We start from the raw sequence: 17,524 nt of genomic DNA, 5'->3' as shown, positions 1-17,524 counted from the left end.
CGTTCTCTTCTTCTGAGTTTTTCTCTGAACAAAATGTGACGGAGAGACACAAGTTTGACACGAGTAAATGATGAGCACTTTGTCCGATCGCACGCGTAGATCATCTACTGGCGTCCGGCGTATCGCGATAGTCCCCACACGCGCGTCCATCACGACGATGACGACGACGACGACAATGACGACGATGACGATGACGATGATGATAAAGACGACGACGATTTTAACGTCGGGAAAAACATAACATACATAACTTGTCGACTGAATAGTTCTATACTCACGGTGCTTACGACAGGGAGCAAACCAGGTACAAGCGTTGTTTAACCGTATGTTCGTCTCCTTTCTGTTGCAGATTATTTCCTTCGTAATGAACGTATTGGGCCTTAAATAAATATAACATTGTTATATATAAAGTATACATAAAGAAAAGCAACATAAAAGTATATACAGAAGAAATATAAATATAAATATAAATATATACATAGTGTGAATGCGTATGTATATACACACGTACACACACATACGGACGCGTGCACGCGCGCGCGTAACACGCGTCTCACCGACGCAGCGGTGTATACACATACGCGTATCGTTATAAGATATTATTATATAGACGGAATAAAACCGCGAATGCGTGCGAAGCGAGCGAGCGAGCGAGCGTGCGAGCGAGAGAATGTGCGTGTGTGAGTGAGAGAATGTTCAGAGGTCAGAGAGTATGAAAGAGAGAGAGAGAAAGAGAAGGAGAGAGAGGGAGAGAGAGAGAGAGAGAGAGAGAGAGAGAGAGAGAGAGAGAGCGAAAGGAAGAAAGCTGAGAAAGAAATCGGTTGTTACGATACATACATAAAGTATATATTGTATTAACTAAACAAAAGAAAATAGAGGGAGAAGAGAGGGGGCGAGGAGAGAACGGTGATCAACCGAGTCCCGCCAGGATGGTCCGCGGACAACGCGAAATAAATAGCGCGATCGAGGACTGGCGTACCCGCTGCGGGCAGAGAATCTCGATCGGGCCGCTCGCGCGACATAGTGACCGATAATTATCGCACCGTCGAACACGAGGGAGTTGACGAGAGCGGGCGAACCCTACGAGAATAGCGTCGACGAAGGGTTAGAGCTTATTGCAGACGGCGAGGAACCGCGGGACCCGCGAGGTGAAGTCCAGGTCGTGCGGCTGAGCGCGACGACCACGTCGCCGATGGGGATGCGTTTTCGTCGCGCGAGTCGAGTTAGTTTTCTCTCTCTTCCAACACCGCAAGATTCCGCTCGTCCTTTTTCCGTTCACCTTCGCCGCCGCCTGCACTGTGTATGTATCGAGCGCGGCCGGTCAAATTGATCGCCACGTGAAATCAACCGAGCGAAGTCGAGTCGCGTGATTGAATCGGACGAGACGACGATCGCGGCGAGCGGATGTTCGATCACAAAAGCGAAACGCGGGAATCTTTCAGGAACGTCTCTATAATCGCGAAGTCATGAAACGCAAGCAAAACGATAGAAGTGAAATATTCGAAGTAAGCTGGAACTGAAAGCTCGACGAGGGTCGATAAGAAGGAAACGATGCTTGACGAAAGCATTCCTTGTCGTTCGTCGTCGTTGTCATCGTCGTCGTCGTCGTCGTCGTCGTCGTCGTCGTCGTCGTCGTCGTCGTCGTCGTCGTAGTCGCTGATACGAGCCGCGAGACGATCGGACCTTGTTCTCTCCGCTCGTACAGCCGGGGACGCGAAGGAGACGCGCTTGTTCGTTAAATATCCGACGTTGCAGCACGAGTCTTACCAATTTCACGCTTTATTCGCTCAATTACGTGGGCCTCCACGCTTGGGCCTTGCGCGGATATTCAACGAATGAACGCGCATCCTCCTTGCTCTGCACTTGGCCGAAACGCTGAGACTTCGTCGGTGGCGTCACGCGTGTTCCCGTCCGCCGTCGCGACTTCGAGTAGTGATTCGAGTATAGTTCTCTGAGCTACTTTAGCATAAATACATATATAAATAAATAAATGAATAAATATATAAACATATAAATAAATAAATAAATATATAAACACTATATATAATGAGAGTATATTTCGGCGGGACGATCGAGATTCGACGGTCCTCGCGATATTAGTAGATAATATGCACACGATGTGAACGTTAGCGAGAAATCTCGTCCCTGGACCAGCCCGGCCGGACCTCACGGATAATAGAGACACGTAACACGCTCACGAATCAATTCATACGTACATACATGCAGACGTCACATAAATACATACACAGGCAGAAACAGACAGAAAAGAAGAGCGAGAGAGAGAGAGAGAGAGGGAGGGAAAGAGAGAAAGAGTGAAAGAGAGTGAGAGAAAGAGGAATGAAAGAGAGAGAGAGAGAGAGAGAGAGAGAGAGAGAGAGAGAGAGAGAGAGAGAGAGAGAGAGAGAGAGAGAGAGGACGAAAGAAAGAAAGGGTATGAAAGTGAGAGAGTGGAAGGAAAACGTTACATGAATTTAACGCGCGAATGCGACTTCACGGATACAAGCGTAGATAGAGCTAATCGACCGCATTATGCGCGCGCGTTAAAAAAAAAACATTTTTTTGGTACTGTACGGCACTTGTATGACGCGTCTCTTTATACGTAAATCCGTACTTCTTATATGGATAAAAAAAGAAAAAAAAAGAAAACGGGAGAGAAAGAGAGAATGAGAGAGAGGGAGAGAAAGACAAAGAGCGAAAGCGAGAGAACGAGAGAGAGGAAGAGAGAGAGAGAGAGAGAGAGAAAGAGAGAGAGAGAGAGAGAGAGAGAGAGAGAGAGAGAGAGAGAGAGAGAGAGAGAGAGAGAGAGATAAAATAGCCCGTCGTCGCGCGCTGAGACGCCCTCACGAAGCGTTTATATACGCACCGTCATCGGCTTTCCTCGCTGTCGTCGATCGTCAATCGAGGATCGAGACGTGAGATTGCGGTGGATCTTCAGATTCATAGTTTTTCGCTCGCCGTTGTTCGTCGAGACACTTTCGCGACCGTCCGCGTATTTTTAGACAAGAATTGCGTCGTCGGGTGCCGGGCCGATTAAAAAGTATTCGTACGCCTTCGCGTCGTTGCTAAGTATAAAGTTATATTGTTAAGAGGGCTGGAATTAAAAATAAAGTGTATTCGTACGCCGACATTCATTGGCTATAAATAACGCGCGTCGCTCGTTGTGTCGCAAAGCAGCGGAACTAAAAGTGGCAAGAGGACGAGATCGCGCGCGCAATTCCGCGCTCCTGTTGTAAACATCCTTAATTTATTATGTGCGATACATTTGCATTCTTTGTAAATCTTCAAGAAACAGCTACAGATCTCGCACGCGATGTCCGACTTCAGGAATTCGCGTGTTGTATAGCCAGAGATGTGAAAAGGCAAAAAAAAAAAAAAGAAAAGGAGAAGAAAGGACGCGGCGTTTTCAGTCGTATTGTTATTTATAGCGATGACGTGCGAATACCATTTGTTTCGTTGTATAGTGAACTCTTTGTTTTAAGGCGCATTCAGAATATCGCAGCTAATGATGTAAACCCTAAACGGTATAACCGGGGTCTGACAGACCGTTTCTAATTGCATCAACGTTATCGAAACATTACGAGACACAGCGCTACTATTATTTGTTTGTATTTATAAAGTCTAATATAAATGAATAAAACCTAATTTTTTTTTCACACGTAGCTCTTTCGGACATTTTATTTTGTTTTTTACGTGTGTGCGTTTATATTGTTCGTAAGCTACGCAGCGTCCGTCGGCCCCATTTACGTTGTATTACGTAAGTAAAATAGTTTATACTGTTTAGGGTAGCGGCTTCCGAGACGAATTATCACGCATTTAACCCATTATCGTTCCATCCTCGAGCAAGTCGAGCTTCTCTCGTAGTAACACAACTTTTACCCTAAATATTCCGAGATATTTTCTTCGCGCGGAGATTTTTAACTCGCCATCTGTGTTCATCGTAATCGTTGTTTCAAGTTATTCGCACCTCACTCATAATTTTCTTCGGCATAATATAGTTCGGCGGACAACACACGGATAGACACACGATATAATATAATGAACGCGATCTTTAATGGGTTAAATACACCGGTATCTCTCGTGGCTGCATAAATTTGCAGCCGAGTATCAGCGGTCGCGAAAGTGTTAATAATGTATTATCGTTAATTCCCTATACCTCGATTTATTGTCCGTTTGTATGTTTTTATATTTCCGGTGTTTTCGAGATATTGGATACTAAGATTACAGATTACCGATTATCAATTCGATTCGATACGTTGAAGCACACAACGAACGAACATAGCAGCTTGAACGATAATTTGTATTTCTCAAGTAGGTATGCATTGACTTGGAGAAATGAAATCATTGTTTATCTTCTTAATGTTACCATGAGCTTTATGCATAATAATTTAGTACGATGATGAGGATATCTTTTTACGCAGTTAATATGTTAGCTAAGTAGAGAGAAAGAGAGCGAGAGAGAGAGAGAGAGAGAGAGAGAGAGAGGGAGAGAAAGAGAGAGAGAATGTTGATATTTCGTTATTTGTGTTCGTTAAACATCTAGCGTAAAATTGAAAAGTACTAATTTTAAGGTTGAAACATTATTTTAACACTTGAGTCTATTTATACCATTTATTTTATCTTTTAAGATGAACGTTTATTCCTTTTCTTTTTGAATTTGCGAATTTTTAACTTTTTAAAACTTTGACCTTTCGATTATTGTCTTGTTCGATTTTTAAACATTTAAACTTTTGATCCTTCAAATGCTTTGATTTTTTTTATCTTTTGTTATATTGTTTGTTGCAACCTCGTATCCTCGTGTCGACTACTGAGGAAAAAATAAAAAGCTCCTTCAATTTCGGATTTTCAATTCTGAAGTCATTGCAAGGGTAGCGTAGATGAGGAGAGAGCACTTTGTGCTTTAACATTCAACCGACTGAAATACCGATAGTAATGCTTGAGAATCTCAAATTACCATAAAATTCTCAACTAAGTCAAGTGGGCATAAGTATTTTTTTGTTTATTGTTGACATCAAAGTGATTTACTTGTTACGAAAAACAAAACAGCTTTTAGAGAATAAAATCAGATTAGACGAGCGAGAGAGAAATAATTCTCGGATGCATATATAGAGTTGACTTTAACGCAATGAACGGATTTCTGTGCACAGTTTTGAAATTGCGCATTCTTTGCTTTTTTGATATATTTAATCGCAACCAAGCTATAGCATTGTCACTCGCTTATTTTATATTTATAGTTAACTTTATACTCATCAATTGATTTGTTCTCGATGCTGGACAACGCAAAAGATTCATTCGCATAAGAGGAAATAATTTGTTTGTATCCAAAAATACAGGCACAGCTTTAATTGCTTTACGCATTCGCAGAAATATTTACATTACATTTTTACATAACCATTTCCTTCGTACAGATTTGAATGAAATTCCCGACGTTTTTGCAAATTTTAGATTTACTCAAAAATTACAGTTTTACCGCTCGCGTTTTCACTCCTTGGCGATTGATAACAGATTTGTTTAACCTTTTTCAACATAAAATCATTAATGTTACTTATATAGACCTTATATTTTCTTTTAGACAAAAGTGTTGGTACAATTATCAACGTTATTGTTAAGTTTGATCAATATCCAATAATATCTCAACTTGTGACAACAATTATAACCCGTGTCCTCTGCGCCAAGCATCATAGACTTATTCGTAAACACTTAATTCGACTAATCGATTGGAGAAAAATATTCTACCTTCTTACTTTCGGCGATAGGATCAGGGAGAATTTGTTTTCGCGCAATACTGTTGCAGGCAAAAGACTCGATATGTGCATCCGAGAGAGTCGAATGCGATCAAGAGAAGATCGACGAGAGCGACGGCGAATCCGTCGGCGGTGCGCCGACTGACACGCTTTCGGACGGTTGCATATACTTATAGCGAAAAAAAAAAGAATTAAGAGAATGCATATTATTCTGCCGATTAATGAGTAAGTGCGTAGGATCCGTTTAACTGTAGATCGAACACGTACACAGTCACGTTACGCGCGAGTGCAAAATGCATACCATCTACGACCCTTCTTCGCTCACATCTCTATCCCTTTTACTCGAGAGCAACAAACACACACGTATACACATAGATATACACACCGTTGCACACACGGACACACACACACACACACACACACACACACACACACACACACACACACACACACACACACACAAAATACACACACACACACACACACACGCACACACACACACGCACACACACACGCACACGAGATACACATGAATACACATACAATAAGGCGCAACACGTACACGCGCACGCACGTTGCAATTAGACGTTATTATCGCAATTTGGAGTTAAATTTTATAATATATAATATATAAAAAATATATATATATAAAATAAATAAAAGTTGACGGATATAATATAGAGTTATATTAAATATCTAAACGAAGGTGCTCGTGTGTTTCTCATGTGCGTACATATTATTCCCCCGATTGCACAGGCAATCGAAATCTCCCTTCTCTCGCGTCTCTAATTAGCTTAAACGGATAAGAAAGATATTTGCGTACCGCAAAGGTTTTCACGCTGCAAGTTGTTTCAATTGTTTCTTGCCGTGTTGCAGTCACTTTTCTTAACTTATATTCTACTTGTACACTCTAACACATTTAATACGTGTGTAACGTTTTCAACGAGAAAGATTTAACGTGTAAAAAGAATAGAAGACACATTTAGTCTACTGAATTAAAGATTATTTATGCTAAAACAGCAATACATTCCGCTCAAGTGCTTCCTTTATTCGCAAAGACCAACGAGAAAATATTTCATTATTTATCATTCTTATTCTATATAATTTAATTCAGCAACTATTCCTCGCGCTTAACTTTTGAAGAATAATTAACACAACAATTTAACTGATGTACAATTCTACATTCAAAGATATTTATAATTAATGTAGCTTTTTTTATTCTAACGACGATTTGAAGGTAATTACAAATTATTGTGATATAGATTTAATTGTCTTGAAAATACAAGATAATACAGGATAATACAAATACAGGATAAAGTATTCTTTGTCCCAATAAGAGAAGAAACATTCGAACGAATCTCACTTTGAATATTATCGAAAGAAGAGATATCGTATACTTCGATATATCGATGTGATGCGATACGACAACGCAGCGCGGAGAACTGTCAAACATCAAGTGGCGTATGAGTATACACGAGCGACTGAGGAAGAATGTCGTCTACCAATTCCTCTACCTATCGGCGTGCCAAGTAAGTTTAACGATAGTTATAGAAATATTATTACACTCTATTATTGATACTTCTGAAACTTTAATACATGTAAAATTTCCTGTTTCCATCGTATAACTCCAGATATTCGATGTTTTGAGGTTATCTTAACTGCATATTATACTTTAGCATTCTCTGTGATATATATATATTACTATTATTAACATATCAACTCTATTCTGTATCTATAGATTGTATTATGTGTTCATAATTTATATTTGCAGCTTGAAAATTGCACCTGGTGCGGTAGTATGTGAAGAGAGTATCCTGAAAGGTGATATCACCATTGGTGCGAAGACCATAATCCATCCCAGGGCATGCATTCTAGCAGAAGCAGGTCCAATTATTATTGGAGAAGGCAATATAATTGAAGAAATGGCAACTATAGCCAATAGGCAAGTGTCATGTGTCCATATCTTTCATTAAGCAGATAGTGTAATAATTTACCATCAATGTAGGTTGCCACCTGATGCTCCTGAGCCCACAACAGTACCAGTGCAGATAATAGGAAATTATAATGTTTTTGAAACTGATTGTACCTGTGAAGCGTTTAAAGTTGGTGACAACAATATCTTGGAGATCAAAGGTGTGCACGATTGATTGCAACTTGATATTGTTTGATATAAATACGATGATTCAATATAAATACAATTTATCCTATTCTTTGCAGCACACGTTGCTCGCGAAGTCGAGTTAACCAACGGTTGTGTTATAGGAGCTGCATGCTCTTTAACAGAAATAGAAAGTATACCAGAAAATACAATAGTATATGGAAGTGAATGCCAACGTAGGGAAATGAACGACAAACCATACGTAAATATATTTGTTATTTCTTGATAACCTTAAAAGAGTAAACGGTTATTCTGCTTTTTGGATGTTCCAGCCTCAAATCGGACAGTTGGACTTTCTGCTAAAGGTTCTCCCTAACTATCATCACTTTAGGAAATCGAATATAAAGCCGAAAGTCGCACCCGCAATCTAATTCTTCGTAACGAAATGGCAGAATACTTCTGAATTCCTGCGCACCAATTGTGTTATAAATATTAAGCGAACTTTATGCTTATAATTATCCGGCAACACAAAATATATTTATTTGTTTATAAATACTATGTATAATAATTTCTTTGTGTAACAATAGTGTGTATCTTATTGTAAATCGTAGAATATATAATTTTTTTGCATAATTCAGAAAATTGTTAAATGCTTATCGAAGCCCTTGTTACGATAGATAATATCAAGCTTTGTTAGATAAAAGTTCTTTTGGATGCTTAATCCAGATTCGAATTCCCCTTAGCTGAGATTCAAACCAGACGCTCAACAGGTCTTCTTCGACACCGCTGAATGGCGCTAGGAATTCTGCCAACCGCATTTTAACGGATCAGCGCCGAATATACTTGAGTTCTACAATGTTTCCAGTATATATTTATAATAAAAGATACATACAATAAAAATTGAATTATTTTATTGAAAACTAAAAAAGCTCAACCAGAGAAAGACTTCAGATCAATTTTAATAAAATTAGTTTTTATGTATATATTTTTGTATTGAAACATTTTATCTTCGTACATACAAGAGTTGCATGTCTGTGTAATGTTAATATCAATACCTAAAAAGTTTATCACATTTACCGTATGATAAATATCGCAGAATCTCTCTTTCGACTTTCTACAAAAAGTACTTGGATAACCAATTGAGAAGATAAAAAACAAAAATGAAAGTAACTCTCCCCGCTTTCTCGACGAACGGACACGCGAATAGAAATATTAGCCACTCCGTCTCTTAACCAACTCTCCGGGGAATTTAACGGCGTAATGCTAAACGCTACATCTATGAATATGAATTAGCGTCTCGTCGGGGGGGTTGGTTGCGAACCATTTACCGCTTCCGTCAGCTTAGCGGAGCGTGCCAGTGATGATCAACCCTCCCTTATATTTGGACTTGCGAGAGAGCCGGAAAATAACACGCCTCGCGCAGGAAAGAAATTATAACAAATAGTCGAACGTGGACGTTAAACTTTTGTCGACCAACAGTCCAGATATCAATAAATTAAATGCATCGATTCAATCCGCTCGTCTTCTCAAATTTTCCAATGCGTCTCCTACGTTTGCGATTCATTCCTGAAAAAATATCTCAAGGTATAGGCAGACGATATATACCGTAACATCAATATTTACCCAAGACAGAAGTTTGGCTGTCGCATTTGGCGCTAAATGCAAAGCGTAAGTACGGAGCGGACGCGATGCGCAACAATAAACAATTGTCGTGATTCCGGAAACACGGGGCTGTAATTAATTTCACTGATAGCTGATCGGGGTCAGACACCGACTTAAGTGTATCCGCGCGGCGCGGCGCGGAGTCACGAACGCGCCCTTACTTTAATGATCGGCCGCGGCAACCCCCCGTGACGTAACTCTTGTCGTGAAAGTGGTGACTCGAGAGAGCTGTCATATTTTGACGTCCGCAGCGGGCGTCGGCGAAAAGAGAGAAAGGGTGCGTGCGCGTGAGACGAGGAGAGAGAACGAGAGAAAAAGATTATTTTTCGAGGGGGTTGAATCCGCAGTCGCGGAGAATCGCGAAGGAGAAGCTAACAAGGGGAGAACTCCTAATGCTTTCCTGACAAATTTACGTAAGCTCCCTCCCTCTCTTTTTCCTTTCTCTTCACGAGACGGTATCACTCGCCTCGTCCACGAGCATCTCGTTGCGGTTGATTTATTTAATAATCCGCATTTCCCTTAATGCGGGAAGATTCTCCGCATTAAGCGCCGTCCGGATATAATTGTGCGAAAGAGGTTGTAATTGAATCGTTGAGTAAAAGCGTCCGCCCATAATCTGCGTAATCTTTTAGGTTTTTCCCGACACATATCGCGAAAATATTGATAAATATACAGGGTGGCCTGTATAACTCTTAACATAACTCTTAACATAACTCTTAACAGTTGAATATTTCGGAAACTATTTGTCAAATCAAAAAGTTGTTCATGAAAAAGTTTTATGTATTCGAGGAGCCTTTCTAACTACATAAATATTTTAAGTTACTCCCTGCCCCCCTTAAAGGGGGGCAAGGGGTAACTTTGCAATTTCAAACGGTACTCCCTGTAAAATGTTAGATGGTTGGGTTCTACGGTAAAACACAAGTAAATTTTGTCTAAAACATTTTTTTATTTGTCTAATATTTTTTGAGATATTTGAGGAAAACTTGATAACTTTTTCAATATTTAACTTACGATATCTCGCTAACTACTTGTCGGAAGAAAAAATGGTACTAGACTTTCTTGCTTTATTTAGTCTCAAGAATATATTGTTACAATAGCGCCCCGACTTTTGTTAACTTACTGAGTTTTGGAAATTTCAAAATCTTCAAATTGCTCCCCTGCCCCCCTTAAAGGGAGACAGGGAGTAACTTAATATTTATGTAGTTAGAAAGGCCTTTCGAATACATAAAACTTTCTCATGAACAACTTTTTGATTCGACAAATAGTTCCCGAAATATTCAGCTGTTAAGAGTTATGTGGGCCACCCTGTATATTTTCTTTCAGCGAGATCTCTTGAGCGAGCGAACAAAGAACAAAACGCAGAGGCAATTGCGCAAATCAAGGGACAAACTGTTACGTCCCTTAATTTGAAATAAAGAGGCGCGAAAAAGCGCCTCTGTTACCTGCGCGATTACTTGAAAGCCGGGGGCACACAAGTGAAAATTAAATATACATTATCCGCGGCACGTATGAAACGCGCTGCCAAGTGAACACACGTCAAAACGTCCTCGCGAGCGCCCCACCGGGGTGTACACCGCTTTTAACTCAGAGGCTCGACCGGGGACGAAATTTGAGCATCGAATTAGGCGTGCCGTCAAAAGTCGCTCGACCGATTGTCATGATCGCGCGAGCGGTGCGTGCGAACGATAATAATCGACGGGCAGCCGTTGGGGTGTGTTTTGATTTCAACCACCACGATCGCCGGCTATCGTGACGCGCGCGCGGAGCAGCGCAGCAGCTATTCACACAGCTAGATGGAGAAAGATAGATAAATAGATGGGTGGACGATTGAGGAGAGAGAGAGAGAGAGAGAGAGAGAGAGAGAGGGGGGGGAGGGCTTTATTCGCAAGGTACAAGAAGAAAGAGAGAGCGAAATCAACCCCGCCGACCCCCTCGACGTTCCAGTCTCACAAATTGACGTCCGCAGACACGAGGCCCGTTCGTCCAATGCCAAACGAGAGTGACGAGCGTTGCGAATCCACGACTCGCTTAACATTTCCATTGTGATCGCCGTCCCCGGGGCTCGAGAGGCGGAAAGAACGGGGGGGAGGGGGGAGAGGAGACGCGTCGGGGTGGAGAAATGCATCACGCACGCGCGCGTACGGAAGTGACGCGACGCCGTTGAGGATTATAATAATTGCGAATTAACGTCGGTAATCGGCCGGCGAGGTGTAGCTGGCGATCGGCGTTGCGTTAAACATGGAAGAGGGCCGAAGGAACGGCTGCTCTTTCGATATTTTATGCGGGATTCTCACTGTGAGAAAGATGAGGATTTCATTGACTCGCTAGTTTTCACATTTGTAATTAAATTATTCGATTATATTGGAGTCGAATCTGAATGCAGCTTATGTTAAATGTTTGTATTTTCTAACAAATATATTATCCCGAGCGAAAGATTTGCCCGTTGTTGCTCCTATTTGCGACAGATTAATTCCGTTAATTAATTACACGGCCGTCTGTATTCATCGAACGCTATAATGATGCAGTGTCACGTATATTTACGATAATATAGTAATATGAGCGAGGAAGTTGATTGACCGATTAAATAAACCAAGAGAAAATGTGATCGATTTCAATCAGCCTGTAATCTGTACGAGAGAGGCGGAGGAGGAGCAGAGATGAAAGATGCGTAACGGAGAAACATGCAGCTTACATTGGCGCCGACTAGTCTTTTCTCGGCTTTTCTCAATCCGACAATTCGGACGCGGAAAATCGAAGCGGCAACTCTATACAAGAATTAAATAACAATTAGATATTAATTTCGTGCGGCATATATACGTCCTATATGTTCTTAACGTTAAAACACTTTAGAGGAAATTCGCATCGAAAAATGATGGTGTGCCAATTTGTAGCTAGATGAATAAACGAGATATTGATAGTTGGACGAAAAAAATTACCACCATGAGATGAGAGACCTTGGCTTCAGATCGAAACGTTTACCAGACATATTTCGGCAAATCCCGGAAGAGTACACTTATACATACATTATGCTATAAATAAAAATCAGTTGTCTCCACTTTATTTAACATTTTACTGATCGCTATCTATTTTCCACAACAACAAAATTTTATTTCACAAATCAATTATTATCTCATATCAGAACCAGAAGTGCGAAAGTCTCAGCTTTCCAACGAGTCCTCTCTCGAGCCTCTGCAACATTTACAAGCGAAAATATCGACGGTCGCGTCGCATTCTATAGATCACTTGTCACACTACTTGGACAAGGTCAATGCACCTGCTCGCTGAAAGTAGGAGCGAGAAGCACAACAACACGTGATTCGTCTACCCTCTCATTCAACGCATGAGCGAGACGCTAAGCGCGGTGGCTTCAACACGTGCTCGAGCGCGCTTGACCATCGCGCGGTTCCTCAGCTTCCAGCTCCGTGAAATTCCGCATTGAAAACTGGAAAAGCGACCAGTCCTAATTTCATCGGACAAATGAAGTGATTTTTGCTCACGGAACTCGTAGAGTGAATTTTTGTCGTGTTTTTCGTGTGCGTCTCTTCATCGCAGACGACGGGGGTACGAGCGCGACGCTTCGCATCCCCGTCGCTGCGCCAATGACACTCCCGATACAAAGATGTATGTTCCGATAGTAACAATGAATAATACTCGACGGGCGACGGTTAAACGCAGGAGCGGATCGGATCGGATCGAGGCCGCCTACGAAGTGGTGGAGGAGGCTCGGGACACGGGATGGGCAAACCACCCGTAAAATCCGAAAGGGAGCCGTCGCGGCGCGGCGCGGCGTGCGGGGGCCGTTCGGGTGACTTTGTGACGCGATTATGCTAACGAAGTTGTTCCATTGTAGCGCTGTTTACAGCGACGCGCGCATTAAGGCTGCGGGAACAATGGGGCGGTCGCGATGGTGAATCCTCGGAAACCGGGACGCGCCACCTCGAGAGAGACGGAGAGCGAGAGAGAGAGAGCGAGAGAGAGAGAGAGAGAGAGAGCGAGAGAGAGAGAGAGAGAGAGAGAGAGAGAGAGAGAAATATCTCGCTAACGAACGAGCCAGCTTCATCATCTCGATCATTGTCTTGAGCGAGAGAGGATAAATAAGATCCGTTCTCCGCCTCCTTGTCGGGAAAGAGGACGACTTCACACCTCTGCCTAGAGATTGTTTCAATTCCTGAAGTCTGTCTGCTACGTTCTCGCACCTCTGTTCAAAATAAGTCTGTCAGTTTTTCCAATTTCTTTTTTTATCAGCTGATTATCTCTGTACATGCCTTGTCGGGTTCTTTTACAACGATGTATCTTGAAAATAGTTTCCGAATCTTGCGAGGTGTAACTTGTCGATAATTTTCAGGCAATTAACGTTGCATATTTGTAACGAGTCAAATTTGTTATTTATTCTCTCTCTCCCTCTCCCTTTCTCTCTCTCTCTCTCTCTCTCTCTCTCTCTCTCTCTCTCTCTCTCTCTCTCGTGCTTTCCATACTCGGTATGGAACAAGCGCGGTTCGTGCTTTGGAGAAAGAGGAGGAGAGGAAGGAAGGAACAGCGGAAAGAATGTAGCTGAAGGAGAAAGGTACGTCGCGCAAAACGCCGGAGGAGTCTGAAAAATATTAAGCGTGAAATACAACGCAATATTCCCACCTCCCTTCCGCCGTCCCTCCCATCCGCGTCGCGTCCTCAGGCGTTACGAGAAGCGTGTGTGCGCGCGCGTTCCTGCACGAATCCGCGAGATAAGCGGGTTTTAACGGCATCAAAATTCTCGGCGGGATACGCAGATAGAGAGAAAGAGGAAGAGAGAGAGAGAGAGAGAGAGAGAGAGAGAGAGAGAAAGAGGGGGAGAGAGAGAGAGAGAGAAAGGTCCGGGAAATCGTCGAAATTCTGCGCGCTGCGAGAGGGGACTCCGACTCCGCCGCGTCTGGTTACCCCCTACCGGGGCGCCACTTGACTCGTATTTAACTTTCAAATATATTTTATGCCTTTTGCATCTCAATACTGCCGTGTATTCTCCGCGGAATCCGTCGACCCACCCCTTCTCACCTCTCCTCGCCGCCGCCCTTTTCGTTTAGATTCGGTTGCGCGCGTTATACGCATTATAGCTCGAGCGCTTTATACAGACAATTTATTTTATCAATAAACTCGTGTCGCCAATAATGTAACACAATATCAAGTTTCATACTTTACCATTAAACGCGACGAATTTGTTTGTCAATTGTATGCCAACTTATCAGGGATAACACGAGATTAAAATTAAGATGATGCATAACGTAACCGGCAAAAATTCTTCCCTCAGCTGTAAAAATGCAATATTTGTGAATTATGTATTTTGCAAGACGAGTCTTCAGGATAAAAGTACATTTCGAAAAGATTGATAATACGTGACGCGTACATTTGAAGAAAGAAAGACAATCGCTAGAAATACAAGAATTATAGAGATATCCACTGTAAATGGGTTAAAGAGCTTTTCCGGCAAATGATGAGAAAAATAGACAGTGACCGCGACATCGTCGTCGTCGTCGTCGTCGTCGTCGTCATCGTCGTTGAAGCGACTCGACACACGAGTAATTCATACTCGAACGAACCCGGCATTTATGTGTTCATCGAAGCGCGACGACACTTCGACAGGATTATTTGTAGGATCTGGCCGCATCGTCGACACTTCCAGCAGATCCTTTGTGCTCGAATACGCTCCCGACGATTGAGGGAGCGTATACGAAGTGGTAATTTTACGACTTCCTGATTTATACAAATCACTATCCATCCGCTAAGGACTGTTCCTCTATTTGTAATTGTTTTAAGGAGAGATTTCGTGCATGTCGATTTATCGTTACAGACTGTATAGATTACAATGTGGACACAGCGAATTCTTCAACATATTAGATATGGATTAGACAATTAAATTAAATAGCGTTATGATTGAGGAATATCATTTTTTACGGAAATCCTAAAATAAATCTCTTCTAGTACTGAGCTTTCACACACGCAACATTGATTTCCACTCTAATTTTATTCAGGACTTGATTTAGAATTCTCATAGAGACTTCTCGAGAAAGAAAAAAATTTTTCCCCCTTCTGTAAGATTGAGAAAATAATAATTATACCAAGTTCACGTCTTGCGCGATATACAAGAAGAGAGAAAGCTTTCTCACGGATGTGATGCTCGTGTACAATCGACGAAGGAGCAAATTAAAAGAAATCTCCAACTGTTTGACAGGAGCGGGAATTTTTCTACTTCCGCTCTTTGAACATCCACTCACTATAATAGAGTTTTAAATACGGAAGTGTCACGGATCAGATCGTGTCGTTCGCTTACACCCTCGCTTATTCGACGACACGAGCACCGAGTGGGCGGATAACGATATTTTTCTCCTCCGGGGACGAATGGAACGTCGGAGCGGCGGAGTTGATGCGTGTGGTGGCTCTGTCGGTGTACTTCAAAGAGAAACACATTCGGATGCACCGTGTGGGCCGAGACTGGACTGCTTCAAGGATAGACTTCTTACCAGATAATCTCCCTCTCTTTCGCTCTTTCCCCCCCCCCTCTCTCTCTCTCTCTCTCTCTCTCTCTCCCTCACACCACTTGCTCGTCACCTTCGCGTACAGGACGTTTCATGTAAAAATCATTGTCTAAAAAAGAACTGACGTTCACGTGAAAGCCATCAAACAGTTTCGAGCATACCGCGCAATCATTCCACGTAATAACTTTGCGAGTATTTTTAACGCGTTTTCTTCCCTTCGCGTGAGACTTAAAATATAACCAGGCAAACCACTACTGCTACTTGAGAATCTGAGACAAGTGAAGAAAGTGTAATAAATCAGAGACAACTACGTATTTTGCTCGCAGATCCACTTTGCGATCAGAGTTGTTCTCTCTGGCCGATCGATCCGATCGCGCGAATACGATTGTTTCTGCAGTTAAATTCAACATCAAATAGTCAAACTGGTCCAAGCTGGTTTTCCGTTTATGAAACATCCTATACACGCACACGCGCGCAGCCGGTGAGAGGGTACGTGGGAGCGCATACGTGCGCACATATGTGACAACACGTACGAGTTGTGGCGTTGGCGGGAGGGAGCGGAGGGCGCGGAGGGCGCACACAGGAACGCATAGATGGCATTCTTCTAATTTGTCGGCGGTACTTTGTCGGGGCTAATCAATCGGCTACCTGATTACCATGCGTCGCGGGCGCTACCGCCGCGGGTGCTCGTCTCGAGTGCCCCGCGCGCGTCTCGACGCAGTCGACTTTGTGTGTCCCTTGAAGCAACGTTTGCGCTTCATGCGGTGCACAATGTAAAGTGACAGTGCTCAATCATCTCGAGATTCACTCCCGCAAATTATTCCGTAAACAATTCGCGATGCTCTACGGGGCGAGTGCAAAAGTTTCGACGGACTCGGTCGATATTCCTTTCCGATTTCACGCCAATGCGACGAAACTGGCCGGGATCAGACCGAGTCCTGTTTATAGTGACAGCTTATTGTCCTTTATCAACGGCATCTGCATATTTACACCTGCACAATGCATCTGCATATTTACAGGTGCCGCTACAAAAGCAGGACATTATTTTGTAAAAGTCATCGAAACTTTTGCACTCGCTCGATACAAATTAACGAACGCTCGGGGGTTCAGAAGGATTCAGAGAGAGAGAGAGAGAGAGAGAGAGAGAGAGAGAGAGAGAGAGAGCCTCGCACACTGATAGAAAAATATAGTTGAATTAACTATGATCTCACTATATTTTATAGTTCATTTTGGCGCCAACCACATTTTTATAGTTCGTGGAAACCTGCAAAATATAGTAGAATAAACACAAATATATAGTCAATGATTGTCTTAAATAATTGTTTAGTTACTTTTACCATATATATGGTAATTTCTCATTCACAAATATAGTGAGATTTAATATTCATATAAAGGGTGTCCCAAAATTCACGCAAGAAGTAATTTTGATAGAAAACACAGGTTTATAATTAAAAATTGTAAATTTTTTATTGATTCATAAAGTATACAGTATAGGGTTATATATGGAATAGCATATC

The 17,524-nt window shown here is 42.2% G+C and overlaps 2 protein-coding genes across 10 annotated transcripts in view; both read left to right on the top strand.

Moving 5' to 3' along the window:
- Hr3 (nuclear hormone receptor 3 ROR-beta) overlaps positions 1-2,344 on the top strand; it is a 111,964-nt gene extending 109,620 nt beyond the window's left edge. For 5 of the 8 annotated variants that reach the window (XM_011155644.3, XM_025299242.1, XM_025299240.1 and 2 more), the window contains one exon: positions 350-2,342. The gene's annotated coding sequence lies outside the window, so the exon portion shown is untranslated. Of the gene's footprint in view, positions 1-349 lie in introns of all 8 variants that reach the window. The other 3 variants (XM_011155641.3, XM_025299239.1, XM_025299243.1) reach the window with 2 other exon arrangements.
- Positions 2,345-7,172: 4,828 nt separating this feature from the next.
- Positions 7,173-8,392, top strand: DCTN6-p27 (dynactin subunit 6). 2 transcript variants are annotated; one of them, XM_011155646.3, is made up of 5 exons: positions 7,173-7,270; positions 7,513-7,683; positions 7,747-7,874; positions 7,959-8,101; positions 8,172-8,392. In XM_011155646.3, exons 1-5 carry the CDS (start codon positions 7,233-7,235, stop codon positions 8,268-8,270), a joined length of 579 nt encoding a protein of 192 aa, XP_011153948.1. In that variant the 5' UTR covers positions 7,173-7,232; the 3' UTR covers positions 8,271-8,392. The 2 variants fall into 2 exon arrangements, with proteins under 2 accessions (XP_011153948.1, XP_025155014.1); XM_025299229.1 differs by having other exon boundaries at positions 7,959-8,075; positions 8,172-8,362.
- The last annotated feature ends 9,132 nt before the right edge of the window (positions 8,393-17,524 follow it).

Source organism: Harpegnathos saltator, unplaced genomic scaffold (genome assembly GCF_003227715.2).
Source record: "Harpegnathos saltator strain DR-91 unplaced genomic scaffold, Hsal_v8.6 scaffold255, whole genome shotgun sequence".
In the NCBI taxonomy this organism is placed as follows: domain Eukaryota; kingdom Metazoa; phylum Arthropoda; class Insecta; order Hymenoptera; family Formicidae; genus Harpegnathos; species Harpegnathos saltator.
The sequence above is the reverse complement of the archived record's forward strand: the minus strand, read 5'-3'. Positions and strand labels throughout refer to the sequence as shown.